The sequence below is a fragment of the Laetiporus sulphureus genome, assembly GCF_001632365.1.
Source record: "Laetiporus sulphureus 93-53 unplaced genomic scaffold LAESUscaffold_45, whole genome shotgun sequence".
NCBI lineage: Eukaryota > Fungi > Basidiomycota > Agaricomycetes > Polyporales > Laetiporaceae > Laetiporus > Laetiporus sulphureus.
The window spans coordinates 19,282-45,790 of record NW_024468554.1 but is presented as its reverse complement, the minus strand read 5'-3'; the positions used below and the strand labels follow the sequence as shown (position 1 = coordinate 45,790).

Below are 26,509 nucleotides of genomic sequence, written 5' to 3'. Positions count from 1 at the left end.
CTGAATCTGCAGCCATGATGCCCATACTAACCTGTTACCATCCAGTCACTGATATGTGAATATGCCTAGCGGCCCGCCAAGAAGATCACAGACAGCACATAATGGCACCCGTTCTTCTGCGGCCTTATGTAAAGGAACGAACGTGGCCCACCGAACGTGAGGATTGGAGCATCAGCATTCTCGCATATGTTCTGTTATCCAGTGGCCATGTGGCGTCGTCAGAGTATGACCATTGAATAAGAGTGCCCTTGTTCTACATGCGAGCAATACCTCGTGAGCTTGCATGGATAATCGTGCCCTCGCATCCCATCAAAACAACATGGCCCACTCAGGGTATCATAAGGTGACTTCCTGTCTTCTCATCGCCTCACGACGCGTTCTGACGTCTATTTTCATAGAACGCGGCGTATGACCAGAATCGGCGTCGGCAGCTCTCCATGGTCTGCGGCCTATATTCAAACGAGGAACTTCGCCGCATGACTCTCGCGCCCACACCAAACCGCATGGGCGTGCACATACGATGGTATCACGACGAAGGTGCACTGGAAGACCAGCGACATGGCGATCCGGCACGGGAGATTGTCAGCAACAGACCTCGCGCGCCTCCTCTGAGGCGCCAGGCGCCTCTGACGGACGAGCAGTTCGGCGCGATGATCAGCCAGTTGCCCTTCGCTATATTGCGGCGTTATGGCATCCCTGCGCCCGTCTCGGGCCCTCCTGCTGTCCTCGATCGAGCGCCTTCCGGGGATAATGACGAGGCGGCAGCAATGGCTGTAATGCGAGAACAATCGTTTCACAATTCTCCACGCAATTACAGCGATGCTGCCGCTGTTATTGCGTGGAGGGATGAGGTGAAGCTCGCAGGCGCCATATAACAAAGGGAAATGCAGGTTGCAACTCAAGGGCGATCGTTGGCAGCAATGATTGTACATAGATCGCGAATGGTAGCTTCACGATGATCGCCGTCCTGTTGGAGGTAAAGGGGAATAGGTGCGACAACACGAGAGGGGTGTAGGGCCATGACTGAAGGACGAATGGCTCTGTCGGCGAGAGAAGTAAGCGGGTGTCTCGGGGATCTGTGCTCACATACCAGAGCAAATAGGCACGTACCTGACGAATCAAGTAATCCAATACAAGTCTTGTGTACATTTCCACGTCTCCTTCATCAGGATTCAGTGCATGCATGAAAGTTGATACCAGCTTTGAATGGATCGCATCTACAAGTCAAGATCGTGCTATCATTGCTGTTAGCACAATCACGCTTGCGAATGTCTCTGCTCCAGTGCGCACAGTTCCCTCTCTCAGAATTTCAGTACAAGCAAAGAGATTCTATACGTAATTCATTTTTAACTGCTGCACCCAGACTTACCTCTGCGGTGGGTGCGAACATTAACATGTACGCCGTCGTGGAAAGTCCAACGAAGCTGAAAGGAAAACACGATTAGCGCTGGATGTTCCTTGTCCAATCACTGCTTCCCGGTAGTTCCCGGTGGCCCCAAGCTTAGTACTCTCGTTTCAAGACCTTGCTAAATAACGGTGTCTTGCCTTGGCTTTTTTGAATGCAAGATGTGGGCACCACCAACGCTACCAGAGGTGTTCGAGGTGGCAACTTAGCGAGTCGTGCGAGGTGCGTTTGCCTGCGTTGTTGATAAGACAAGCATGCTGCAGACTCAGTCTTTGTTCCCCATCGAGGCGTATTTGCTATGGTCAATTTGCAACTAATATCACAGCTCACGCCTTTATTCGACCAGTTCAAATAGCTGTGCAATATCTGTGGGGACATTTGCGCGCGTGCGTCATGCGCTGTCTGACGTTGCCATGGGCTTTTTCGTCCGTCCACCGAAGCTTGCTTGTGACCGTGTCGACGGAAAAAAGGCCGCCTTCAGCAAGTTCCTGCTACGTCATGGTCGTGGCTCAATTTACGGCATCATAGAAACCAGATCCAAGCAGAAAATGTTCAATCGATACTCTGCTCCCATGGCCGGCGATCGAAGCTTGATCGCCTATCGAACAGCCCATTGTTCAGCGGTCTCCTTCGCGGGGGCCGATGGCACTTCTTGCGTCTTCGTGGATCTCATCTATTATTGCCGCCAGTTACACTATCGGAAGGTGTTTCGCCGCGCTTATGATATGACCGCAACAATTTGCTTAGTCGATATTCGCGTCGCTGACGTTTCCTCGCTGCCTGGTCCTTGGGAATGTCGTAACGGAGTCTTTTGGAGAAAGCTTATTGTCGTTCATCTCCTATGCATTGAATTTTGCTCCAGATCTGACAAAGATTGCTTTGTCGAACTGGTCTTGGACTCTTTCGGGTGGGATTGATATTGCAGGGGTGCTTCAATCTGTTCTCGTCACTTTGGTTATTGAATTATAGTTGTATCTTTATCTGAGCACTCTCCACGATGGCTGGTGCTAGTGAGGACAGCGTCGGATGAAGAATTCTGGCTCGTACTTTTATCATCTTCTGGTATCCATTGGAGCTTATATGCCGTTGAATAGTGGGGAGGAAGACCTCAATAACGATTTTGGCTGATTATACGTCCAGTGGGACAAGCTTGGGTCGTCCTTGGCGCGGTTGCAATTCATAAGGTGCTGCAATTTCAAGGGCTGAGAATTGCGCGAAGTTGATGATCACATGGCTGCCAATGTTCGCTTCCGCGAGGGTAGGCTTCTCGCCAGGCTTCCCTCGAGCATGAGATAGTCGGCTCAGCGACGAGGGAATGAGAAGCTGTGGCGTCAGAGAGCTTTCCGTCCGGACCACATGATATCGTCTCTATTCTCTGCTCAATCAGGCAACACTCAAGGACCACAACTGATCAGCAGACTCCTGGGGCGCGATTCTGCTAGGAACATGTCAGATATCTGCTGACGCAGCCTGCGCAATCAACCAACAGCGTCAGTGTCATATGTGGATATGTCGATGCGCGGTTCCTTTCCCTCATACAACCCATGGATATTCTCGCACAGGCCGAAGTGCATGCGAAGCTCTCCCATCTTGCTTGCTCATAACCTACTATTCTAGAGCAGTTGCCATGCTAAGTGCAGCTTCGCGTGCGATCTTGATGCTCCGCAGGTCGTATATAGACGTTCATGTTGACGTCCCGCCGCGAGTATGCCACTCAGACCGGGGCCCGTGGTCGACTCTGCTTGCAGGATTGTGGAATCATGTCCGGAGTACCTGTGTTGTCTGCGAACCTCGCGACTGCGGTGATGGAAAGTCTCTTTTATGGCATCTTCCTCGTACTCTCCTTCTTTTCTATGTACATTCTTCAGTATCGTCGCTCGCAGGTCTCCAGTCTACCGCCAAATCCCAGGGCGACACGCAACATGGTGTATCTCACGCCAATGTCCATAGCTGCGGTGTGTCTCCTGATCACGAACACGGCGGTAAGTGGATCACCATGAAGCTCGACTATCTGATGACACGACGATAATTTGCAGCACTGGATCATCATGGTATACCGATTATTTCAGGCCTTCCTTTACTACGAAAAAGGAACACAGCCAGTCGAGTTCTACAAAGATGCATCGCAGCCGTCTGAAGTGACCCAAACAGCTGTGCTCATGATATCCCTCATTATCGGTGATGCGATGATCGTACGCTCTATAATCCTGCATGCATGATCAATATACATACCCAGGCGCGTTTTCCCTTCCCAGATTTATCGCTTGTGGATCGTTTCGGGATATAATTGGTATATCGCAATATTTCCGTCATCCACCTTGGTTGGCTTGGCTGGTAGGATCATCTTTCAATTCGTGCATAGGATACATTCCATTCAAGATATCGTCTATACAGTGTGCACAGTCGGTTCGATTTACGAGTTGACGAGATCAAGAGCAGGCGGCGACATCTTCTTTGCCCCTACTGGACATTGGATTACGGCAAATTGCGTTTTCACGCTATGGTGAGTCACGACTTGGCGCAATGGTGAATCTCTGTCTGATCTTTGACAATAAGTACGAACGTGTACAGCACTGGTGAGTAGGTTGCATGGTTGCAAGGCACTGCTGACAGTGTATGGTCTTAACTAGCCATGATTGCCTGTAAAATATGGCACGCCAATAAAGAAGCTAAGCGTTTTGGTGGAAGCAGTCTCATGGTACGTCCTTCATTTACCCAGGTTTCTTGCGCTCACTGAGATTGGCATCCGTAGGGCGTTACAGGAATTCTTGTCGAAAGTGCCGCTCTGTACACGTGAGCTAAGTACACTAGTTGTACTTCAAGGTGCTGACGAGAACCGACAGGGCCTGGACCATCTTATTCTTCGTGACCTACAGTATCCAGTCAAATCTACAGTCGACATGCAGCGAGACATACTGTGCCGTAGCCGGCATAGCGTTCATGCTCATCAACGTTCGCGTCGGCATGGGATGGGCGCAGAGAGCTCATGTATCGCCAGTTGACATGGATGCCTCTCGAGAAGCCGCCCAGGAGTCATTCGGTATGACTCGGAGGGTTGCCATCAACGTAACCCGAGTAGTACACACCGACGATGGAACTGGAGGCCCGATCAAGTTCAAATCCTCCAGTAGCCTTGACTTACCATAGACGAATGCATGATATCTCCGTTCCTTGTTTGCTCACCGTACCCTTGACGATAAAAAGTATAAATGTTTCTAATCTAGTCCTCAATATTCCTAGATTCGCTGAAGTCTGAGGTTTTTCCACGTTAGGTTGCTTCGCCGCCAACAGGTTTGCGGCACGTTGGGCGGAAAGTAGTGAGAACGCGCTTACACATGCTGACGTCCTGTTCATACACACAACGTCGTGCTTTGTGATACCCATTCCTACATACCTATTCCATGCATATCAAGTTTCAACTTGACATTGTACTTCTCCAACAAGCCGTCTGTCTGCCGGCGTCATGTCGTACAGGTGGCACAATGGCATCGTACATTACGCTGCTTGGCGGAGTTCTTGGAGCGGACAGCTTCGAAATATCATTCTCCTTTTGTTCATCTCGTGATCCGAGGCTGAACCCAAAAGTTGTAAAGCATCCCTCATATTCCCGGGTCGAGAACCCTTTTGTCGTACTACCGCTGCTTGCGGACTGTCTGCCGTCCTCGGCCATTCCACCCCTGCGACATCGATAGTGTCAATGCGATATCAAGCAATGTACATAGTGTCCGTTCGTCGAGAATCCGAGGTTACCTCTGAGCTTATATAAAACTAAATAGAAGATGTCTCAAATACTGTTGACGTTCGGATGGGAACTCGAGATACCTGGTCATTCTGAGACTACTATAGGCATATGGTCAAACGGTGCGTTTTCAATCGTGTTTGCTGCTGTACATTGAACATCTTCCACAGTAATTTCGATTTGAGTGGATCTAACGAGGCGTGCCGTCGAGCTATGTTCGTTCGCCGAATCTTCTACAATATCATAGCTGCACATCACGTACAAAAGTCAGTTCCTCTCTAAGGATAAGCCGAGAATCGAGGAAACGAACTCGTAATACACCTCATCCTGCGATCCGGCGAAATGAATTGAAGAGACACGGCGCCCAGAGAGATTGTCAACCCACCAAAGAGTAGGCATACAATCGCTTGTTATCCAGTTGCCTAAGCTTTCTTGGACGATATTCTGGAACGGAGAGGACTTCGATAACATGTATATGGCAACGATACCAGAGACTGTACCATATGCAGCATTAGATAATAACATCGTACTCGTGAAGCTGATATTCATGCTCACCTGTCAGACCGAGCAAAGAACAGACGGGGAATGCGATTGTTAAGTAATTACGATTCCAGACGACCCACAAGCGACAGAAATGTCATTAATTACCGTGACAATCTGGTGCGACTCACAAATATAGAATTTGCAATTGTAACCGTAAACATCAATGCATGGGTTTGAGTGACATACGTAAATTGGTCAAATGTGAGTAGAAAGCCTCTGTACATTTTGAAAGCTTGCGTAGAATCTGTTACAGACTACACATATGAGCAATAGTAGACGGTTTGAACAGATGTAGCAAAATATAGGCTCGGAGGATGTGACGACAGAAGCGGCACAACGTGTCCATGAACCAAGATGGCGGTACAAAACCAAAGTCTGAACGCTCAGGTCGGAAAACTTCCCTCCATATTCCCCAAACTTTGTTTAGATTTGATGACGGCTCCGCATATAGCTCTGTCACTTCATTGTTGGCGTTTGGCAAGGCCCGCTTTGCACGATCATGCCGCTGTCGAGCTTCTGCGTTCCCCTGTCCCGTGCCGAGGCAGATGATGATGAACACCGTGTACTACACGGAGATATAGAGCTTGTTTGACAAAACACAGAGATTCAAAAGCACCTCGACAGTAGGAAGACTGTATGGTCTGGCAGCGAATGTAAGCATGGAATGATCAATTATCACGGACGGCCTTGCGAGGAAGCTCCTGTATCTGTCGGTGTGGCAAGTATGGAGTCTGCGAGATGCATGTTGTGTCACGTCAGTGATCAACAAAGAAAGCCTGCATCTTACCACCAGTTTCCAATCGGTCGGCCCTCCACTTTCATATCCTTTACACATGCACATGCGCACTCTAGACGGTTCACTAATGTTTGCGATCGCCGAGCTGTAGAAAATGCATGAAGATAACAAGATGGGATGTATTGTATTAGCACTTAGGGGATCTTGACAGATCCAACCCCAGCTCAGCGCTCCGCAAGTGAACATAGCTACCACTATCGCCTTGACGATGAACTCCGTGCGGTTACTAGTGACAGCGACATCATCGGTACCCAAACCCGCCGTTGACGTGGGGTCAATAATCTTATTTCAGGAAGTTGCTTGCAAGGCACGCACAATATCAACCAACGGATGAACATCGTAAATTCTGGCGAAGCCGACTGATAGATGTAGAAATCAAAGCAGCTAGGGGTTATTCATCGTGACCGTCATCTGCCATATGGTTGCAAAAAAGACGTCAAGAAAAGATGTGCGCGCGAGAGCCATATCCACTGAGCACATTGCTGAGCATTGGATGTCGATTTCACCTGAGTCACATCAGTGTAACCAAAGGAAGGAAACCAAATGCTCGCGAGACGGTATGGATAGACTGTGGCGTCGCAACCGGTCATGATGCCCATGGAAGATAGTGTTGCAAGTGCATACGCGTCGATGAAGCAAGAGTGGCGGTGAACAGTTGATCAATGTCTGCACAGCAGCCGATGAGATTTCAATCGTCATGTCGACGGTGACCAGCTTCCGAGTTGCCTGTGCGCCGCGCTCGACATAAATCGCAGACTTCCATTCTGCACAGTTCTTCTTCGACAGGCTGAATAAACAAAATTTATGTTAGGGCGAAGCAATGTTATGCAGTCAGCGACCAGAGCGCATCAACAACGGACTTGAGTTGGATTTGTCCTTTGCATTACCCTTTCCTTGTGCTCAGCTAGTGCACATACACATGGTATCAGTACACAGGACGTCCATTCACCGTGATGGGTGCTCGAAATATGATGCTTTAAGCGGAAAACTCCAAAACGTGCGCGAAGTTCAACGGTGGCCACCTGGCTTCAGCTGACGCTCAAGTTGAGCAAGGCCTTTGGCCGGCATAACGTCGTTCGAGTAAGATGCACATCATCGAGCGTGAATAGCACGCTACAGACACGGACTTGCAGTTCATACAGAAAATCCTACGGAGCTGCGAGTCTCAGGATATTCTGCCAAATGACAAATGACTGAGGATAGCGTGACTCAACTTCCCGGTGGTGTTGTTCCACGCATTCATGACTAGCAGTACAACCTCCTCGAGATTTAACTTTGCACCTTGACGCTTAGTGTAAGCTGACAGCTTGGCTCAGAGGGAGTCCGATTAGAGACTGAGAGTCACGGTCGGATATATGCATCACAGTCGCGCGATGTCACACCGACAGCGTGAATCTCCCCCTCTGGTCACTATGCCTTTCTAACTCATCTTCTTGACACTCGCAGGGTATGGTTCGAAGTGTGAGCGTCATAGAAAGCTGTTGATCCGCTTGCTCGAGGTGCAATGGTACTGATAGAGAATGATTTCTGTATCCTCTATCGGTACTACGATGTCTGCCGAAAGACCTCACTGCCTCTGTCGTACTGTCTCTTTAGCTCATGTCACGACGATGGACAGCAGAATTGAAGTGAGGCTTCTATTGCATTGCAAACCACTGACTGGCAGGGAATGAACCACGCCGAGTGCTTACTGGGAAATGTGACGCCTTTCTTGAACTCCGGATCAACCGTTGACTAGTTGGAGCTTTTCGGAGGAACAGCCTTGCGAACCACGGAGTGAGATGTTCCTCGTATTCGCCTGCCATCAGTTCATCGCTCACGGATCTGATTTATGCGCTCTAAAAACTGAGCCAGCTTTCCTCGTACAGCGAAACGAGCTGCCCTGGATCCTGCGGTCGATCATGCTGCATCTGCATGCATAACTTCAGCCTCCGCATCCTATGCGGCACCACAACGAGAGCTTGAAACTGTGATGATAGAATTCAAGGGGGCCGAACAATTTTGATGATCTGTTTCAACGTGAGAGAGATGTCTCAGACCGGGGCACATCATGATCATCATACATGCATCCCATCGTCGGCAGCTCATATAACACTGGTCACTCGTCGGGGACCTCGGACCTGCTCGACCCCGTTCATCCCTTCCGCATTTCGCTTGTCCCTTCAGGATGGATGATGAACCAAACCAGGCGGAAATCATCACATTGTACAACTTAAATTCATCCGGAGACGCATATCGCACAAATCGAATGTTTTGGAGTACGCTGCACTATACAGGATGGAGCGGTCAAGCTACTGACATGACCTTCTCCGTAGTGCTGTCACTGGCCTTGCTGGTATATGACGTTGGCAAGTGAAACTTTCCCAATCACTCACCAGCTCTTCCTTGAGCCAGTAATCTCTGTCATTAGCTCTCACCCTAGACTACGAAGTGAGTCGTTATAGAAGGGTTCAGTTTTGACCGCACCGGGCTAAGCCAGTCATTCGACACAGGTCGAGTTCATGTGGCGCGGCCGTTTCGTATGGACGCGCATTCTTTATTTCGCGGTGAGTACGATTTTGGAAGCGCCTTCTGTCTATTGAATAATTTTCTTTCCAGAATAGATACTGGCCGTGAGTTGTAGTGGTTCTTCGACAAATTCCTATCTTACCATGTGGAATGGAACGCAGACTGCTGAATATCGTGTACGTCCCGGTGGCACATGAATTCCCAACAGACCACTAATGCTAGTGCAGATTCGATAATATTGGTATGAGTACTCTTCATCAGTCACCGAAAACTTGATGCTAAGCACTGATTACTGAGCTAGTAATGGGAGCCAACCACACCTCCGATCTCACAGTAAGTAAAATCGCGACACGCGCACGATCCACGATGGAAAAAACTGAATAGACTGTCCTCGCTTTTAGTTGTATGTCCTTTAGGGCAGTTGGAATCGGATAGCGAGAACACTAACAGACGTTAAGTTGTAAATTCTGGTTCAACTGGTTTCTCTACGCATATTTACTGAGTCGTATCATCATTTCTGGTAAGTGACTTTGTGTACTCTGTGGGCATTGCGACATCTCTCATTGCGCTAATTATTTCCACGAATAGCGATCCTCATCATGAGACTGTACGTTATGTACCGCTGTGATCGCCGCCTTCTGGTCGGCCTATGCGTACTCTTTCTGCTGGAATTTGCTACAGAGTCAGCTATAATCTGCGATGTCATATACAGTCTCGAAGGTCAGTCACGTATGGTTCATAATGACTTGGACGTTCATCTGTCATCTTATGCAGTGATCGGACTGCGCTCCCAGCTGACCGGCTGCATCGCAATCCCCACTCGCTCCTGGGCCTGGGCGTACTGGGTTCCAGTGCTAGTGTTCGAGAGCGTGCTCTTCGCACTATCCGTCATCAAGACCGTGCAGCAGTCGCGGGAGGACACCTCCACACCATACCTCATGATGGTGCTCATCAGAGACTCGATGTTTTACTTTGGGGGTGCTCTCGCTGCAATTTTGGCGAATTTTATCGTCTGGAAAACACAGGTGAGCAAATGAAAAAATGCGCTTGTTTTTTGTCTAACATGAGTGACATTCGCAGAAAATTGCACTATTCTTCGGCCTCATCCCGTGAGTACAGCAACTGTAGTGCGAATCAGTTATCAATCCGCTAACGTGGCGATGCACTCAGGCTCTCCATAGTGACCAATTCTATACTCGGCTGTCGAATGCTGGTTGGTGTTTGTCCGTGCTGACATGTGATACTTTCACTAAGAACCAACTCGTAGCTTCACATCCAGAAAGCTGGAAGACATCATGAACTCCGAATGCGCCATGATCCGGATTCACCCAGTCCGGACGTGACAGTGATTGAAGAAAGCGAAGAAAACGTGGACTACGACCACGACAGGCCTCCGAGCCCACCGCTCCCGCCAATGCGGTTCGGAGAGTCATCATTGGAAGACGAAGTTATCGAGATCAGTGCAGAGAGCGCGAGAAGGCTAGACGAACTCATGCTGGTGACACGGCACTTTAGCCGTTATGACACGAGCGTGAGAAGTTCACAGATATACCTAACTTAGTAAAAACAGATTATCTGTTGCAGCGTTTGGAGCAGGATCCATGCAATGACACGAAAATGGGCTTACTAAATGAAAGTGCTTTGATCAGATCCATCCTACAAATTGTTGAATCAGTCGAGGGCCTATTCGTGCTCAATTGCTGCGCTATGTAATACGTCACAGCACATTTTAATACCAAAAGAGATACTATCAAGCAGGCCTCTTGAAGCGATCCAGCGCTGACGGTTTCCGCGGCTCCTCTGTCGCAATTGCAGCGGTCTTGGCTCTTTCTCTTTCCTTTCTCTGCTTGTCGAGCCTCGCCTTAACTGCGACCTGTTAAGCAAATATCAACAAGACGTGAAGATGGAAAGCGTCGCCAAGCACTTACCGCCCGTGGATCGACCACGTTTTTGCGTTGCTTACGCAGATATCTGAGGGAAATGTATAAGACAAATTCATTACATGCGCAGAAGTACGCACCTTTTGAGCGCCTTGTTCTTCCCCCGCATCTTCTTCTTCTCCTTCTCTTCGCGCGTGAGCTTCCGGTTAGCCTTATCGCCGTCTTCTGCATCTCCTTCGCCATCTTGTTCGTCACCCTCCTCGGTCTCATCAGCCTTGCCTTGCACACGCAAGCGCTCGAGCCGAGGCAGGCGTGCGAAGGAGACATCCGCATCGCCATCCACCGCAGTTGACAGTTTCGGCGGCGGAGCCAGCGAGCCGACAAACTCGGGATCCAGCATGATCATGTCGGGTTGAATCTATGATAGATGCTGTCAGCAGTGCAGTGTCCGGCGTCGTTGAAATATGCTTACCTTGTCCAGCAGACTCTTGACCTCCCTCTCCCGCCTCGCCCGCTTGTTCTCGAACGGATCTGCTTCGGCGCTGTCGAAGTTCGGCTCGCCGGATCCGGGGACGAGGATGCTCGAGAGACCCTTTGCGTGTCCGATGGTAAGAATATCATGAAATGGGCAGAACCGAACGGAGGATAGCGGTCTATGGGGTATCGGATGGGTGAGGTACAGCGGCGGTGACACTGATGCGCTGAAAGGCGTCTGTATCGAGGGTTTGGTGTACACCTGCAGAAGGCGAGTATGTCAATATCCTCCCAAGTGCCGCGTACTACAGATGACACACATTCACGCTCCCTCCCGTGGCAACCGCAAGCGCGCCTTTCTGGCTCCACTCAAGCTCTCCGCCGCCTCCCCTTGCATTCCACTGTCTCACTGCTCCTTTCCAATTTCGGCAGTCCCACACCTTCACCACGCCATCCTGGCCTGCGGTTGCCATGTATCGCCCGCCAGTGCTCGGGTCCACGTTGACGCTGACGACAGGGCCAAGATGCGCGAGCAGACGCACGGCAGGGTGGGAAAGATTCGGCGTCCAGAGAGTGACAGTCCCGTTCTGGTGGCCCAGGTGGATGACGGCGTTGTGCACGTTCTGCGTCATGGTATTGCACGCCCCAAGCTTGGTACGGTGCTCGACTAGGAGCTGTCCGGTGGACGTGTCTTGGTATTTGAGATAGCCCGCATTACCCTGTAGACAAGTGAGTCCCGAATAAGACTCGTAGGCGCTGAGTAAACGTACAATGCTCGCCAGCAGCCAGTGGAAGGGAAGAAATTCTAATCTTGTAGGCTCGATATGTGCCTTTAGGCAGTGGAGTTCGACGCCATCTCGGTCATATATGTAGGCGTATTTCTGCTGCGCCACAGCGAAATGTGTATGATCATGGAGGAACCTGGAGACATGATATATAGCAGTTGTACCAAATTTTAGGACGAGGACGTACGTGATATCTCTACATGTCTCACGCAACTGCAGCTCTGCATGCATCGTCCCTGTCTGCCAGTCAAAGGTAGCGACATGGCCTTTCCTACCGACAATCGCGAGATGCCTGTGAATAGTTCAAAAACTCAGACGGCTTGGTAGATTGGCATGAAGCAGCAAATTTCCACCTCACGACAACGAACACCAATGAAAGACAGCGACATACCTTCCATTCCGTGTGTACCTCGAGCGGTACGGGCCACCATCTAATTTCCATTCTTTCCTTCCTTTCGCTGCCTCCTGTCCTGCCGCATGAGCAATCTCGTCTTGTCCAATTCTCCATGTCCTCTCTAGCTCTTCCTCTAGCTCCATCATGCCTGCCTCCTCGGTAAGCAATAATTCCGCATCTTTGACGAGAGCCTTTGCCCGTGCAGACTGTGCCGATTGTCGAGCGAGTTGTGCACGGAGTTTCTTGTTCTGTATGTGCGAATATTTGAGGGTCCCCTCCAAAGGTAATGAGTCCAAACGCAGAGATTTCGGTAGGTTCGTATGCAATGCAACGGAGCTCAAAGTGCGGTCATTCGATGTGGATGTGGATGTAATAGTCGAAGGATCCGGTTTTCGTTTCGGATCGTCACGGTGTATTCGCCGCCTCTTCCGCGCAAATCCTAAAGCACCACCCTTGGCGATTAGATTGTCCATAACTCCAGTAGAAACAGTGTGCAGACGTCGGTCGAGGTACTATGGCTGTTGGGCAAGAATTATTCTTTGATTTTGGCCGTTCAGTCACGTGATCACTATTTTGATCAAGATCAAGATCTGAAGGCCACCCTCACCATCGTCTCAACGCACCTTCCGAAATGTGAGTCATTTGTTGCATTGCGGAGAGTTTGTATTAAGAGTCAACATATTCTGTCGTCAAAAGGCCTCCGAAGGGCTCATTCAAACGGAAAAATGTCGCTATCACAAGCGATGAATCACCCACACCTCCAGTAGTCGTACGTTTGCGGGTTGCGCTGTATTGTTTCATTGACCTGTCATCAGTCTCTTGTAGAACAATTTTCCTACATGAACAAGCCAAGACCGTTCAAGAACCCGAACTATACTAAGAATGCTAGCCGTAGGACTAAAAACCTAAAGGCAGTCCTCACGCAGGAACGTGAACGAGAACGGCAGGAACGAGAACGAAGACGACAACAGAAGGAAGAGAGCATGGATATCGATGGCGAACAGGTTGATGGTACTTCTGATGAAGACATGCCTACGTGTAAATATCTCAATAATTGCCGAGTAGGCCTTTCACTAAGACATCACACTCAGATTCATCGATAGAGGCGCCACCTTCGGTGCTGCCTCAGAAGCGGTACTGTGACATTACAGGCCTTGAAGTGAGTTTCTGAATTTCGTTGGACCGTTGTCAAGCTGACACGCTTGTAATCAGGGACCCTACACAGATCCAGCCACTGGTCTGCGGTATCACGATAAGAGTGTCTACGAGTTGGTCAAGGGCCTCGTACGTTATATGATTGTATTTACCACCTCATGGTCTCACTATGCACCCAGAGTGCTACCGCAGCGAAGGATTATCTCGCTGCCAGAGGTGTGAACCCAATTGTCAGATGAGATAGCAGATACATGTCGCAGCGACAGCTTGCTCCCCGGTACTACCTAGCAGCAGAATCTAGGCGGAAAGAAGGGACTCCTGCATCATACGGATTCCCCGCAAGTTTTTGGCGAAAGTTTCCATACCTACTTGTCTCATACGAGGCCTTTATCCGCGCAGCGAGGATCGGCTCTCGGGAATATTTGTGCTTTGCAAAAGATAGGAACATTATCAAGGACGGGATACAGCATTTTGCAACGAATGACAAACAGTCTTCTTTGTTCATCCTCTCTCCCCTCCCCAATTCTCCGGATCCTTCCCGGTCCTACAGGGTCGGCAAAAGTCCAATAATGTGTCAACATGTATAAAGAGCAGTAAAGAAACGTGTCGTAGTGAGCATCTCGGTCATTCAGGGAGATGTTGCTTGAGGATCTAGTTGCGTACAATCGCAAAACTACAACGAAGTACACAGGACAACAGGAAGGGTATACGTCATACAAAGCGAAAAACGAGATGAGAAAGAGATGTACACGCGGAACAGTCCATTGAGCACTCACAATCCCGATCAACTATCCTACCCTCGTTGACAGAGTAGCCGTTGAAGGAGCGTGAGAGACACGGATAGAGAACGTAACCTAAAGAGTCAAGTCCGGTCATTAAAAAGCACCTATCTCTAGTATCGCACCGCCGCAGCATTAGTGCGCGGTGGGTTCTGGTAATATGAATCGGATTCAGTGCGTGGCTCGTCTTGATACGGCTGCAGGCTGACGCTGCTCGCATTGCCTGTTGTGTCCCATGCGTTACTCCTGTTATCCTGCTGCAATGGCACAAAGGCACTCGAGTCAGAATGGCGCATAACGCGATTGGCCATAGCGCCGCCCGCGCCTCCGGCCGCAGACATAGCGTACATCGAGCCGGGGGCTTGCTGGGCGACGCTGCGTCTCCGCCGAGCCAAATAAACACCGAAAACCGCACCAAGAATCCCGACAAGGGCGACGCCGCCAATAATCCCGCCAACGATGGCACCTGTGTGAGACGCACCGCTCTTCTGCGCCGCACTGCCCGTTGCGCTACTGCCGGAGGCAGAGCCAGAGCTCGAACTGGAGCTGCTGGAAGCGCTGCTGCTGTTGCCTGCAGACCCAGACACGCCGTCCAGGCGTTCATTGGAAGGCAAGTTGGATGCAGCGTACGTTGGCTGGGTGCCGAACTCGCCGGAGCCGATGAGTACCATCGTGCCATTGCTGGGAATACCTGACATAGTAACAAACAAAAGAGCCGGACCCGGCTGGAAAAGGTTCGGGTTCGGGACAGGCTGCGCTACGTGCAGCGTAATAGACCCGTTGCTGTTGACCGTGTAAGTGGTGTTGAGCTCCATGGAGCGCTGGCCCATGTTCATGCCATGGGTGGTCCATCCCGGACGGATCAGCCACACCGTCGTGTTGTCAGCTGCATCGTTCGCACTGCCAGAGTACGACGATTGGGGAACGAGGACATCAAAATGATCGCCGCCGTAAGACAGATTCTTGGGCACGTTCTGCGGCGTGGGACGTGTCGTCGCCGAGAAGTACGAGGGATAAAACACTTCGGCCTGGTACGTCGTGGGGAAGGTCGTCGAGGTATTAACGTCGAGATTGGGGTTAGAGCCTGCGATCAACACCGACGCGTCGGGCAACAAGATGGCAGACGAGTGGTACAGGCGAGGAATGTTGGACGTGTCAAAGCCTGTAGTAGACCAACGTGAGCCTGCCTCCGCCGTCGGATCGTAGACTGCAGGACGTCCGACGGGGGCGGAAGCGAGCGATTCGCCGTACGGCATATCTGCCCAGCTTTGAATCAACAGAGTCATCTTCGAGTACCCGGCTGTGCCGTTCTCTCCACCGTTGACGACGAGCATCTTGCCGTCGGGTAGGTGGATGAACTGTCCCATCGTCCGAGACTCCGGCATCGGGTCCGTCTCAATATACTGCGGCGAGTCCGACTCCGGGGTGATGTAGTGGCACCTGGCCGAGGCGGGATAGTAGAACGTGTTGATGAAGGGCCATGAGTAGTTCCCCCACGCGTAGTCGTCCATGTCCGTGCCGCCGCAGAACAGAACAGAGGGTGTGTAGTTGTTGGCAACCGTTAGCGGCATCATCGCCGTAGCGCCGGACGCAGGGTACACGCGGGCGAGATTGTCCGGCATGTTGGGCAGATCGTACTCCGTGTTCGTATCTGGCTCCCACAGGACTGCAAAGGACATATGGTCAGCGACACATCTGCCAAACTGACAACGCGGCACTCACTAGTGGAGATGTTCGCCTGCAGGAACATCCTGCCAGACGCCATCATGTACGCGTGCGCATACGAGTTGAGACCGGATGTCTTGATCATGAAGTTCATGACCGTCGCCTCACCCGTGCTCGGGTAGAACTCGTATGTCGGGTTCGCTGCGCCGCCCTCGAACTCCGGGTCCTCGTTCGGGTAGTTCCTGTTGACGTAGCCTCCTTCGACGAAGCCGCCGATAATCGCGACCGTTCCATTTCCGAGCGGCTCCGCTGCCGAATACCACCGCTGCTGCTGCATATGCAGCACCGTCGCGTTGTCGTACCACGCGCACTCGGTGTTGTTCAAGTCCGACCATGAGCATGGGTCCAGGACACGAATAGACGTCGAGCCCGAGGCGTCGTCGTATACCGTGTCGTACGTCGCGGAATAGCCGCCTGGAGCGAGCACGTTGCCTATGTCGCCGCCCGGACCAACAGCGCCGTTGCCGCCGAAGGTTGCGTACGAACCGTTGGGCAGGTGCATGCCGGACGCGCAGAACGTGTTGGTGTAGACCTGCATAGGAACCGCCGACCGATTGCCAATGTTGTAGGCTGCGCCCCACGCGGGGTGCCCGTTGATCTGTGCGGCATTGCCCTCTGCCTTGTCGAGAATGTACACAATCTCCTCGTTGCCCAAGAACATCTTACACGAAAAGTTGTGACCGATATCGCGGGACCGACGGAAAGTTCACGCACCATCATAGCGCTGACAAGCGTGTGGCCTCCATCCTCGAAGGTTCCGGCCGTATGAGCAAGCGTCGAAGGGGCGACGGCCGCCAGAGATACCGCCAGCAGCGATAGCTGGCGATGCAACATCCTTTAAGAATTTGCGAACGTCGATGACCCTTACAGAGGGAGAGAATGGGCAGCACGGTGCTGCCGTCGAAAACTGGAAAGGAGTGTGTGGGACGAACAAACAACGTTGACGTTGTGAGGCCGAAGGATTGAGAAGAAGGATATTGTGACGGGGTTCTGCCGCGATGCCGTTTCGCACCGATCATTTTCATGGCCGCGATTTGCCGCCAGACTGGCGCGCGTCGGAATTACCTGAAAATCGGCTAGGAAAATCGCAGAGCTAGAGTTCTCTACGGTGAGTCCTCGCCGCCACTCCTTCATCCCAGAGTCGCCGCGGCTTTTCTCGACTCTTTTTAGGCCATTCCCTCATTCCCTTGGCTCGTCATCTCCGGCGCTCTTGCTCGCTTAAATTTGGAAGCTGGGATGTTCTCCCACTTCGGCTATGCTGAGGCCGGCAGATGTTCCAGTGACTACCCTCGATTCCTTCACCCCTTTTGTCATTGATCCGTTACTTCAATTCCACCACGGTGCGTCGCCTCGAAGCTGGCCTTCGCTTGCATCCATCATGCTGGAGGACGCAGGGAGAAGCCATGAACGCGCATAAATAGCACCAGCTCGACAAAAATAGCACGAGCGGTTGTGGCGGAATTAAATCAAAATCCTAGCGAATTTGATGGTCCGGGTAGCTTCAAGGCCTGCAATAATCTGCATTTACCTGCTTTACTCCAGTCAGTCTGTCACTTGCAAACAGGATGAAGCCTTGTGGGCCTTTGTGCCTCAGCACTTCGTACGACATTTGCGTATAGCCCCGATCAGTCCATGTGATAGACTGATCGCTTCCGTTATGAATAGCACCGATGCTGAGAAAGGTTGACTCGGCGGAGGTGGGAGTCGACCGAGCCTCTGGTGCGTGGGCCGCTCTGATTCGCGCGAAGCTGACTTCTTTGTACACGAGACCTCTGCACGAGTTCATCACATATCAGCCTCATGTCTGCAGGGCGCCGTATCCTAATGATTGTTGGCTCAACAGATGCACCATGCTCACCTTGATTCTCTCGAAAAAATCAGCATGACCCGTCGCCTGATCGTCACGCCTTTACTGATATGCTTTATGGTCGTACGCCACATTGGCGGGGATGACCAGTCGCGCGAAGCCCAGCGTTTCTTGCTGATGTGTGTTCAGATTCTACTGCCATGTGTTCTTCATCCTAGAATACGTGCGCCGAACATGAGGACCGAGGTCATGGGAAATTGCACCTACGCACCGATGATAAATATGAGCTGCACGCCTGAGAGTTTTGATTACATAGAACCTCCAGACACAAAGGGCGGATAGAGAGCAGCCCAAGGTACGTCGTGTCAGAACGAGACGTGCTGAGCACAAGGCGGTGCTATTGCACTGGAGAGAAGCCTGCTGCGGAGACGGCTAATGATCGATCATCCCGAGAATGCTTCCAGACCATGCCGACGTAGATAGAAGGGCCCGCATCTGATTGGATGGCCTGATGTACCTATGTATGGGTGTAAGTGAAGGTGTGCCGTGGGCGGCATCAGTTAAAATGTGCGGCGCGTAGTATTTCGCTTTGCTGACAGTTCAAGCCGATCAAGGCAGTTCCCCATGGCATATTTGAGCTGTTAACCTAAGAAATGGGCGCATATACCGAGTGAGCGAAATGAACGTGCACAACGATGAGTTATGCCATCACAGAATGGCTACCACGCACAGATCTGCCGGTTTGCAGAGCCGACAAGCCCGTGGTATGAAAGAATTTCAGACATCCGATGGTATGAAGACTGCGATAGAAGATAAGACAAGGCAGGAATTGAGGTGGGTGAACGGTGGGCGGGTCCTTATAAGGCGGAGTCCGAAACGGAGACGCGATCGACGCGCGACGCGTCGATCATGTGACCGCGATGAAACCGCCGCGCGGTCTTGCGATCCTCTCGAGTTGAATTGTGAATTGACGGGCATCCTCGGATGTTTGATAGTCTTGTATGCCTTAGGCTCGTACATGTCTCTGGGTCGCTCAATCACGCTCAATCTCATACATGCGCCCGGTGTCACTTCGCAAGAACGTATGGCCCGGACGATACAGAGTAGCAACAAGTTGGAAGAAGTTTTAGAGGTGCATTGCTCTGTCAGTACTTCATTCCATGCGACGTGCTCATATTTGTTACCAGACGTGCCATGGAGCTCCGGAGTCTCGACCTGCCTATTGGCAGCGCCGACACGCACCTTTCATTCTTCCGACCCAAACCTACACTGGTGCTTTTCTGTCAGCACTGCCGACACGCACCTTTTATTCCTTCGACCTAAACCTACGTCAACGTTTCACAACTGCGGTTCGGACCGGCGGGGAGCTCATGAGTGAACGTAAGTTCATTCGCAATGACCTTGGTCGCTGCTACGAGTAACGACAATCGCATATAGTGTCTACGCCCTACTCGCCATTTCGGATACCTTCGGCCGAGGACGAGGTCCTCCTTCGTCATCAGACACTTAATCTGGGCCATTGCGAATCCTTCTTGCTCATCGGTTCTGGATTCACGCAGTTGTTCATTCAGTGCGTTGGATGCTATGGCCCATAGTCTTTTGGGCCCGTCCTGGCAGGCGCTGAGTCACGTGTGCGTATATTGTTTGCGCCCTTCGTACTCGAATAGAGTCATTCAAGTTCTACTACACAAGCACGGCTGGCATGCTCGTGGTCCAAAGGCGTTCGAGCTCATGCACGGTCAATCATCATGTCTCTCCAAAAGCGTTCGCCGCTCTCTCGTCAGATATTTTCAAGCTCCCCGACGTCCACTGACTCAGGACTGAGGAGCACTAGGTCAGACTCGTTAGATATTTGAATACGCACCGGGTGAAGGTTGTCAAGGGCTGATTAATGATTCTCCGCCTGACGTCAGCGCGCGGGTCATCATCTCAAGTTGTATAAACACAGCCCATAGCTAGGAGCTCACAAACCGACAGCCCCATCAGAGGCAGACTGCAAGGCTGCCGATATGCACCATTCACGCTACATCGTTCACTCAAACCAACCTCCTGCGAATTTAAACGCTATCACTGGTGAAATCGAGGATGCATTGGCCCAATCTATACAGAGGGTGTTGAGGCATCCATCGTCTGAGCCCAGCGTGTATACCGGGTTAGCGGGTGAGTGCAGTACACTGCTACGATGTGGTGTTCCTGACCGTCGATGCAGGCACCACTCTGATGAAATGGAAGGTGTCCTCTCTCATCCCAAGATTGGAGGTTCCGTCGACGCCTGCGTCACTCCTTGCAGTTGGCCATGTCTCTGTTCCGCACTCTGGCTCCCGTTCATCCTTCCTGGAGACTGCCACTGGTCCAGCCACTCTTATCCTGGCCAGAGAAATTCGATTACTGTCAGAGTCAAGCACCGGTGATCGCGGCAAGCAAGAGAATCGAATTAATGCTGTGATTTTGGAAGACTGTGCAAGAGTGCTGATGGATGCGGTTGAGGCGGCGCTCGATGAAAGACTAGATGACGATGGATGCGAGGTGCTGTATGGACGGGCGGGGCTCCTCTACGCGCTCTTGCTGCTCCGGTCAGCTCTCAACTCATTTGTTGGTTCTGAGTTACGGAACGAAAGAGAGGGGAGCCCAATCAGACAGACGGTTGAACACTTGTGCGCAGATCAGAATATCCAGGCGCTAGTCAACGATATAGTGAAGCGTGGCAAAGTTGGAGCAGAGGAGTATAAAGAACAGCTGGATGTCGACGAACGCGGACGAGGGCCACCTCTTATGTGGAGCTGGCATGGAAAGCGTTATGTCGGCGGAGTGCATGGAACGGGTGGGTGGTGTAATTCAGCAAGAGGACAAGACCCACTGATTGCTTCCATCAGCTGGCATCCTCCAGATGCTGATTTCATCACCGTCGAATGCCGTTGCACCGCACTGGTCAGTCATAATTGGAACAATCGATTGGCTGCTTGCTATCCAGCAGCCCCTTGGTAATTGGCCATCCACAGCGGAACGCCACCTGTACTATGCATCCGGAGGGAGCGCTACAAGTAGGCGTGCTAAACGAGTGAGTGTCGAAGAGGGGAATGAGGATGCGTTGATACAGTATGTGGCCTTGTACTCTGTCGCTGTGCGTCACTCATGAGTATCGTAGATGGTGCCACGGAGCTCCAGGCGTACTGATCCTACTGTCAACGCTACTAACACGCTGCCCTCATTCGGGAAGTATGGAGCTGCCCTCGCCACTTCAGGAGGGTATGGTCGCTGCACTCCGCAGGGGCGGCGAGCTCGTCTACACACGCGGATTCCTTCGCAAGGGCCTCGGGCTCTGCCACGGCGTCGCAGGCAGCGTATACGCCCTGCTTGCCGTGTCGGATGCGCTCGACCATGGGCAAGTTCCCTCTTCTTCAGAAGACACGTACTGGCTGTCCCGCGCCGTACACCTTGCCCAGCTTGCAATAAACTACCGGGTGCTCGAGCGGGAGGGCGAGATGCATGTGCCGGATGAGCCGTACAGTCTGTATGAAGGCGTTGCCGGCATGTGCTGTGCGTGGGCGGAAGTGCTGGCGAGACTCGAGGATCCTAATAGGGGATGGAGAGACCGAGGGCAACGGTGCGGTATGCCTGGCTATGATGATTTGTTGATCGGATAGGAGCGCTGTTTTCTCAAGCTCGTGTGAGTCGCCCGCCATCTTTGATTCCATTTGTCCTCTTGTCATTGATTGCTGACAGACCGCGAGTTCCAGAATAGCGTACGGATCGTTTCTTCTATATACGTCCGTAGGAAATGGTTTGCGCAATATCTTCCCGCTCTTGTACTAGTATCTATGAAGAATGTGCTCAATAGCAATGAATGCTTGATCGATGGCATTGAAAACGTACAATAAATCATCAAAGTATCATGAATGGCGCCGAGGCTTCCCTATTGTAAAATTTCTTCAAATGGCCATCCAATGCAACACGCCAGAGCTTGAAGCAGAGACGGCAACAGCTCAGCTGAAAGGCGGAAGAGGAGGTCTAAAGAGAGGATGTGAAATACAGAAGTCAGGTACGTTTTCCTTTGTCCAACAATGCGGGAGTCGACTAGGCAGCACCTAGGCCGCGGCCATGACAAGCTGAGTCAACTCTTCACATTGGCGTGGCGGTGGCTCGTTGAATTTTTCGGTGGCACTTGGTGTGGCCAACGGCTGTCTGTATTATGGCCGAACGGTGCAGAAATTGCGGGTACCAAGCGCGCAAATCATTCAATTCAGTTTGACAGTGCAGCGAGACCGTAAAGTAAGGGCCACTCGTTGGTAGACTTTCCGTGATTATCGTTCTTACTTTGCTTAGAGGTAAAGCTTATCGACAGCCTCCCGCGGTGGGAACACGTTTTCGTGTCTGTGGCCCTGCCACCGGCATCTCGTGGAACATGTTTGACCCCGTCACATCGATGTGGCTGGTATCCCATCAGGGCATCAATGCCACTTCGGCTTGCTCATTCTCGCGCTGACCTATATAAATGAGGGCCCTAGACATTTGCTGTCGTCGTGCTCTCCGCTGTTGGGATCATCTTAGCTATTCTGCTTCTACTCCTTTGGGAATCATGTCGACATCGAATGAGCTGTCTGGTGCATCGACACTGTCGGCTTCTCTTCAGCCTAATGCGCCGGAAAACAATGGGGAGAAGCTGATGCCGGACCCAGAAGAAAACATCAGCGCTCACCTTCACGGCGGCCTTGAGTTGTCAAATGTCCTCGTTCCACAAGGCTTCTTTGAGAGTGCATATTTTCCTGCAATCGATGTTCCTACAGGAAATACTGGCGACGGTGGCTCTCATCAGGAACTGTATGTTTCAGCAGAGGAAGGCTCCTCCTTTCTAGACGCCTCATTGGGCATAGAGTCAGGTCATGCGGAGTCTGATAGGTCAGTACGCGATTCCGTGATCTGTTTTCAATGCACCGTTAATTAAATGGCAGTCTCGGCTATAGCGAACCTGTCAACTGGCCACTCTCAAACGTTCATGAAACGAATGCCAATTACTGGTGTGCAGATCCCCGTTGGCTTCTGCCATTCTTTCTCACTTTAATATTCAGGGACCGGATCTACGAGGGAATGCGGAGCCAATTCATGGAAGATGAGAAATACAGATATCATTCTCCCGTTTCTCAGTCCCAGAGATGGGCGACTCCTCTCAGGGAAGAAGCATTCTCGCTTCTTGAGTACGCTGGGTCTCTTATTTCAGGGTATAATCGATCTGATGGTACAACTCTATGCAGACCTGATGATGGGACGCTCGTGCCTTACAAAGATCCCTACCTCGAGGAAGAAGATGGCGACATCTGGCTCCCTGTAACTGTATCTGCTCCGTTGTCCCTCAAACCCATCCCCCGCACTCCTAAGCGGCGGACTAAGGGCAAATCTCCTGTAAAGAAGAAGGCAAAGACGCCTCGGACCCCGAAAACGCACATGAGCCGTTCGACCCTTCCAAAGGCCTCGCCGAAGAAACGGGCATCGGACAACGTCGCTGGATTGAATACTCCGCCCACGACACCGGCTCGGCGTTCCGCTCGGCTAGACGAGAAGAAGAAGAAAGTCGTTGAGGAGCAAGTGGATGAGTTGCTCCTCAAGCCTGGGCAGCAAGATGTTTAGATCGACAGATGAGGGTGTCCCATCAAGCGTTTCAGCTCTGGTTTACCCTGTTGTTTGTACTGCTGGATTTTATTCCAGTCATGGACCCGCCGCCGAATACTTCAACGTCATCTCTCTTTTGTTCCAGTTTTTTCACTCACTTCCGTGATCGATGCTTCCAACTAGATGCTTGTCACTCCTTCCCCTGTTCCATGTCTGACTCTCATGTCTGCGTCCAACTTGCTTATGAACGATCGTTACCTGTTTCAACCTCATAGTTTTGTGATTTTCCCTGTCGCTCCTTCAAAGTTGATAGCAGTGTTCCATCATGTCATTTAGCTAAAGTTGCATCCATCGCGTGCCTTGTCATATCACGCCGTGTCTCGCTGACCGAACCATACTGAGATGGAGCAACTATTTTGTTGTCGGATCGACGGACGCCACAGCGCCACCATGGCCCGCGTTATACTCATGGGACATTCGTTATGTCAGATCGACAAAGTGAGGGGGCAAATCCGCCTTTACTAGCTCATTTGAGCTTACATCAAGAAATGCCAACGATGAATAGTACGTCATACAAGTTCGACCATGACGGGCGATGCTATATTGAACAGGTCCTTCCACCGTGTTATCGCACGTCCTCCCCTAAACTGAACATTATCCGTAATTCTCAGCTGTACCGGATATGCTATCGCGGTTCTGTTCACCTGCATCGATGAAGGGACGTAGGACTCATATTTTGTGCAGGAAGCCTTGTGAGAACAAGGTTCGATGAAGAACTCGTAATTGACAAACGGTGCGAGACCCTTTCACGTACATGGCCTCTGAAATATACATGAATGTCATTGCAAGAATATATGTTTCATGAGACTTGCCCTCCATCACGCGCCCACTTGTTCATCGCCTCCCCCCCCATATGCCGGGGACGACGATAACCACACCTGTATTGACAGCGATGAGTGTCGCTTCGACTGGCTCGGAAGGTGGGAAACAGCGGGTCACTGGGCATGATAATTGATCGAGCAGTCTCATGCATACGTGTTTGTTCATCCGGAGATGCATCGTGGGCTGTAGCATCCTTAACTACCACAATTTGATTCTGGCAATCCCATATTCTCATGTTGAATCATGTCTAGGCACAAGCTGCTCTTATTTGCATGCAATAAATTGTGATAGACGCCACACTCACATCTGCAAGTTAAATTTGTGATATCGTTAGTACGAGTGGCTTTATGTGCTATATTGCATTAAAATGGATTTTAGCACAATGAAGCTTGCAGCTGCATCTCAGATACCTTCTTTCTAACAGTAGGCTAAGAACGTTTCCGTGTGCGTTGACATCCTCTACAGTTTGATCCGCGTGTCGTTAGCGAACGGATAGTCGATGTAACCATGCGGATCCTCTTTAGTGTAGTACGTGTCGCGGTCTCCCTTCGAAATCGGCAGGTTCTGCGCGAGACGCAGCGGCAAATCAGGCTAGGCATAACAAGGTCAACGAACGAGGAAAAGTAGATCGTGATGTGACGCCCTACGTGGGAAATGAAGAATCGTCCGAACGCGACGAGGTCACCGTTCTTCTCAGCCGTCTCAAACGCAGTCTCGCGATTGTGTCCGCCCGAGCTGATGAATCTACGTGGCGCCCAGATCGTGCGCAGGAAGTCGTTACTCTGCATGATAGATCATCAGTGACAACGTTCTGATGGGGCCAATGCAATGAAACTTACCTCGCCTGCCTCTGGAACACGGTCCTCGTTCCCGTTCACGCGCGGCTCAATGACATGGATGTACGCAAAGTTTGGGTACTGTGCGGCGATCTGCGACACCAGGTACGAAAACGTGGGCTTTGGGTCCGACATACGCATATCTATCCGTGGACGTCGTCATCTGCCACAGTGTTAGGATGCTTCCACAGCATACCTTGGACCTCACCCCACGGGCTGAGTCTGATACCCATCTTCTCCTCGCCGATCACGTTCGTCACAGAGTCAATGATCTCGAGAGCAAAGCGGCTGCGGTTCTCGATCGATCCGCCGTACTCATCAATACGCTTGTTGCTCACGTCCTGCAGGAACTGGTCGACGAGATAGCCATTGGCGCCGTGAAGCTCGACACCGTCGAAGCCAGCGCGTATGGCATTCTTGGCGGCGGTTGTATATAGCTTGATATACTCCTTTATCTCTGAATTTGACATCAGAGGAGAACGCATGGTGACAATCAAGGAAATCGTGTACCTGAGATGGTCAGAGGACGAGGCGCCTTCGGGCTGCCCGTCATCGGGATGTCGGAAGGAGCGACAAAAGAGAACGATGGATCCTCCTCTTCAAGGACTTCAGGATCAGCGGCCCGACCCGGAGCCCATAGCTGGCAGAAGATGCGAGAACCGTTCCCGTGGACCGCATCGGTCACCTGCAATCTACAATATGAGCTGCGCATCGAAACTATCTCCCGCCATAGTAAAGTACGGACTCGCTTCCACGCAACTACTTGTTCGTCACTCCAGATTCCCGGTACGTTCCTGTACCCACCGGCCTTTGCAGCGATGGATGTCGCCTCGGTGATTATCAGAGTCCCGGGAACCGTCGAACGCTGACCATAATACTCGACTGCAAGGTCGCCGTGCACATGCGCTTTGTTCGCACGGTAACGCGTCAGGGGCGCCATCACGACGCGATGAGCGTACATGCGCCCGCCGACCTTGATAGGCTGGAAGAGCTTGGGGACAGCTGCCGTCGAAGACATGTTGGGTTGATGGGGAAAGTTGACTTGCGTGACGCGCTCTCAATTGCGGGCCTTAAATGTGGTCGATAATGTGGGGTCGTTTCCGAATAAGTCTACCGCTGAGCGCTGAGCAATCAATCGTTCTCCCGATGGCAACATCGACTCCAATTCAGGATTCTAATAGTATTACTCACCGAGAT

The 26,509-nt window shown here is 51.4% G+C and overlaps 12 protein-coding genes across 12 annotated transcripts; 8 read left to right on the top strand and 4 right to left on the bottom strand.

Annotated features, from left to right (window-relative positions):
• Positions 1-319: 319 nt before the first annotated feature.
• On the top strand, positions 320-875 carry LAESUDRAFT_716570 (uncharacterized protein; the record flags this gene model as incomplete). Its single annotated transcript, XM_040907266.1, has 2 exons — positions 320-343; positions 399-875. 2 exons carry the CDS (start codon positions 320-322, stop codon positions 873-875), a joined length of 501 nt encoding a protein of 166 aa, XP_040760524.1.
• Positions 876-2,813: 1,938 nt separating this feature from the next.
• LAESUDRAFT_684617 (uncharacterized protein) lies at positions 2,814-4,600 on the top strand. The gene is made up of 8 exons (XM_040905858.1): positions 2,814-3,387; positions 3,442-3,597; positions 3,661-3,739; positions 3,800-3,908; positions 3,962-3,981; positions 4,036-4,103; positions 4,158-4,198; positions 4,249-4,600. The coding sequence occupies exons 1-8, from the start codon at positions 3,091-3,093 to the stop codon at positions 4,550-4,552; spliced, it is 1,074 nt and encodes a 357-aa protein (XP_040760523.1). The 5' UTR covers positions 2,814-3,090; the 3' UTR covers positions 4,553-4,600.
• Positions 4,601-5,878: 1,278 nt separating this feature from the next.
• LAESUDRAFT_388555 (uncharacterized protein) lies at positions 5,879-6,602 on the bottom strand. Its single transcript, XM_040902283.1, has 3 exons — positions 6,475-6,602; positions 6,304-6,418; positions 5,879-6,252 (listed from the first exon to the last, which is right to left on the bottom strand). Exons 2-3 carry the CDS (start codon positions 6,346-6,348, stop codon positions 5,935-5,937), a joined length of 363 nt encoding a protein of 120 aa, XP_040760522.1. The 5' UTR covers positions 6,349-6,418; positions 6,475-6,602; the 3' UTR covers positions 5,879-5,934.
• A 2,048-nt stretch (positions 6,603-8,650) lies between these two features.
• LAESUDRAFT_660846 (uncharacterized protein) lies at positions 8,651-10,028 on the top strand (the record flags this gene model as incomplete). The annotated part of the gene is made up of 5 exons (XM_040904895.1): positions 8,651-8,768; positions 8,959-9,033; positions 9,101-9,167; positions 9,450-9,511; positions 9,580-10,028. The coding sequence occupies 5 exons, from the start codon at positions 8,651-8,653 to the stop codon at positions 10,026-10,028; spliced, it is 771 nt and encodes a 256-aa protein (XP_040760521.1).
• Positions 10,029-10,612: 584 nt separating this feature from the next.
• LAESUDRAFT_729741 (BING4CT-domain-containing protein) lies at positions 10,613-13,027 on the bottom strand. Its single transcript, XM_040909698.1, has 8 exons — positions 12,522-13,027; positions 12,318-12,422; positions 12,116-12,266; positions 11,666-12,064; positions 11,344-11,607; positions 11,012-11,289; positions 10,920-10,962; positions 10,613-10,864 (listed from the first exon to the last, which is right to left on the bottom strand). Exons 1-8 carry the CDS (start codon positions 12,995-12,997, stop codon positions 10,742-10,744), a joined length of 1,839 nt encoding a protein of 612 aa, XP_040760520.1. The 5' UTR covers positions 12,998-13,027; the 3' UTR covers positions 10,613-10,741.
• Positions 13,028-13,221: 194 nt separating this feature from the next.
• LAESUDRAFT_661018 (uncharacterized protein) lies at positions 13,222-13,918 on the top strand (the record flags this gene model as incomplete). Its single annotated transcript, XM_040904906.1, has 5 exons — positions 13,222-13,293; positions 13,340-13,562; positions 13,616-13,683; positions 13,737-13,808; positions 13,859-13,918. Coding segments are annotated over 5 exons (495 nt in total), but the record flags the coding sequence as incomplete, so codon positions are not given.
• A 653-nt stretch (positions 13,919-14,571) lies between these two features.
• Positions 14,572-17,017, bottom strand: LAESUDRAFT_660830 (copper radical oxidase; the record flags this gene model as incomplete). The annotated part of the gene is made up of 3 exons (XM_040904894.1): positions 14,572-16,124; positions 16,181-16,844; positions 16,898-17,017. 3 exons carry the CDS (start codon positions 17,015-17,017, stop codon positions 14,572-14,574), a joined length of 2,337 nt encoding a protein of 778 aa, XP_040760518.1.
• A 571-nt stretch (positions 17,018-17,588) lies between these two features.
• Positions 17,589-18,483, top strand: LAESUDRAFT_729738 (uncharacterized protein). Its single transcript, XM_040909697.1, has 4 exons — positions 17,589-17,657; positions 17,712-17,955; positions 18,042-18,204; positions 18,262-18,483. Exons 2-4 carry the CDS (start codon positions 17,854-17,856, stop codon positions 18,330-18,332), a joined length of 336 nt encoding a protein of 111 aa, XP_040760517.1. The 5' UTR covers positions 17,589-17,657; positions 17,712-17,853; the 3' UTR covers positions 18,333-18,483.
• Positions 18,484-18,945: 462 nt separating this feature from the next.
• On the top strand, positions 18,946-19,792 carry LAESUDRAFT_388249 (uncharacterized protein). Its single transcript, XM_040902280.1, has 3 exons — positions 18,946-19,122; positions 19,178-19,370; positions 19,428-19,792. The coding sequence occupies exons 1-3, from the start codon at positions 19,009-19,011 to the stop codon at positions 19,583-19,585; spliced, it is 465 nt and encodes a 154-aa protein (XP_040760516.1). The 5' UTR covers positions 18,946-19,008; the 3' UTR covers positions 19,586-19,792.
• Positions 19,793-21,740, top strand: LAESUDRAFT_388250 (uncharacterized protein). Its single transcript, XM_040902281.1, has 4 exons — positions 19,793-20,150; positions 20,200-20,811; positions 20,864-21,086; positions 21,136-21,740. Exons 1-4 carry the CDS (start codon positions 20,000-20,002, stop codon positions 21,632-21,634), a joined length of 1,485 nt encoding a protein of 494 aa, XP_040760515.1. The 5' UTR covers positions 19,793-19,999; the 3' UTR covers positions 21,635-21,740.
• An 826-nt stretch (positions 21,741-22,566) lies between these two features.
• On the top strand, positions 22,567-23,843 carry LAESUDRAFT_751894 (uncharacterized protein; the record flags this gene model as incomplete). Its single annotated transcript, XM_040911695.1, has 4 exons — positions 22,567-22,886; positions 22,940-23,005; positions 23,057-23,182; positions 23,240-23,843. The coding sequence occupies 4 exons, from the start codon at positions 22,567-22,569 to the stop codon at positions 23,610-23,612; spliced, it is 885 nt and encodes a 294-aa protein (XP_040760514.1). The 3' UTR covers positions 23,613-23,843.
• Positions 23,844-24,935: 1,092 nt separating this feature from the next.
• LAESUDRAFT_762423 (NADH:flavin oxidoreductase/NADH oxidase) lies at positions 24,936-26,330 on the bottom strand (the record flags this gene model as incomplete). The annotated part of the gene is made up of 6 exons (XM_040913111.1): positions 24,936-25,067; positions 25,124-25,258; positions 25,316-25,455; positions 25,509-25,769; positions 25,823-25,997; positions 26,058-26,330. 6 exons carry the CDS (start codon positions 26,328-26,330, stop codon positions 24,936-24,938), a joined length of 1,116 nt encoding a protein of 371 aa, XP_040760513.1.
• Positions 26,331-26,509: the final 179 nt, after the last annotated feature.

Coding starts and splice junctions, on each gene's coding strand:
- LAESUDRAFT_729741 (XM_040909698.1), bottom strand. CDS start 12,997: ATGGACAATCTAATCGCCAAGGGTGGTGCTTTAGGATTTGCGCGGAAG. Junction 12,065..12,115: donor ACTGGCTGCTGGCGAGCATT/GTACGTTTACTC, acceptor ACTTGTCTACAG/GGTAATGCGGGCTATCTCAA. Junction 10,963..11,011: donor AAGAACAAGGCGCTCAAAAG/GTGCGTACTTCT, acceptor CATTTCCCTCAG/ATATCTGCGTAAGCAACGCA.
- LAESUDRAFT_684617 (XM_040905858.1), top strand. CDS start 3,091: ATGTTGACGTCCCGCCGCGAGTATGCCACTCAGACCGGGGCCCGTGGT. Junction 3,740..3,799: donor CACCTTGGTTGGCTTGGCTG/GTAGGATCATCT, acceptor TCGTCTATACAG/TGTGCACAGTCGGTTCGATT. Junction 3,909..3,961: donor AATTGCGTTTTCACGCTATG/GTGAGTCACGAC, acceptor TTTGACAATAAG/TACGAACGTGTACAGCACTG.
- LAESUDRAFT_388249 (XM_040902280.1), top strand. CDS start 19,009: ATGTCTCTGGGTCGCTCAATCACGCTCAATCTCATACATGCGCCCGGT. Junction 19,123..19,177: donor AGTTGGAAGAAGTTTTAGAG/GTGCATTGCTCT, acceptor ATTTGTTACCAG/ACGTGCCATGGAGCTCCGGA. Junction 19,371..19,427: donor CGGGGAGCTCATGAGTGAAC/GTAAGTTCATTC, acceptor AATCGCATATAG/TGTCTACGCCCTACTCGCCA.
- LAESUDRAFT_388250 (XM_040902281.1), top strand. CDS start 20,000: ATGCACCATTCACGCTACATCGTTCACTCAAACCAACCTCCTGCGAAT. Junction 20,151..20,199: donor CGTGTATACCGGGTTAGCGG/GTGAGTGCAGTA, acceptor CCGTCGATGCAG/GCACCACTCTGATGAAATGG. Junction 21,087..21,135: donor AATGAGGATGCGTTGATACA/GTATGTGGCCTT, acceptor TGAGTATCGTAG/ATGGTGCCACGGAGCTCCAG.
- LAESUDRAFT_729738 (XM_040909697.1), top strand. CDS start 17,854: ATGCTGAGAAAGGTTGACTCGGCGGAGGTGGGAGTCGACCGAGCCTCT. Junction 17,956..18,041: donor CTTCTTTGTACACGAGACCT/CTGCACGAGTTC, acceptor CACCATGCTCAC/CTTGATTCTCTCGAAAAAAT. Junction 18,205..18,261: donor ACTGCCATGTGTTCTTCATC/CTAGAATACGTG, acceptor GCACCTACGCAC/CGATGATAAATATGAGCTGC.
- LAESUDRAFT_388555 (XM_040902283.1), bottom strand. CDS start 6,348: ATGCTTACATTCGCTGCCAGACCATACAGTCTTCCTACTGTCGAG. Junction 6,253..6,303: donor ACAGTCTTCCTACTGTCGAG/GTGCTTTTGAAT, acceptor ATCTCCGTGTAG/TACACGGTGTTCATCATCAT.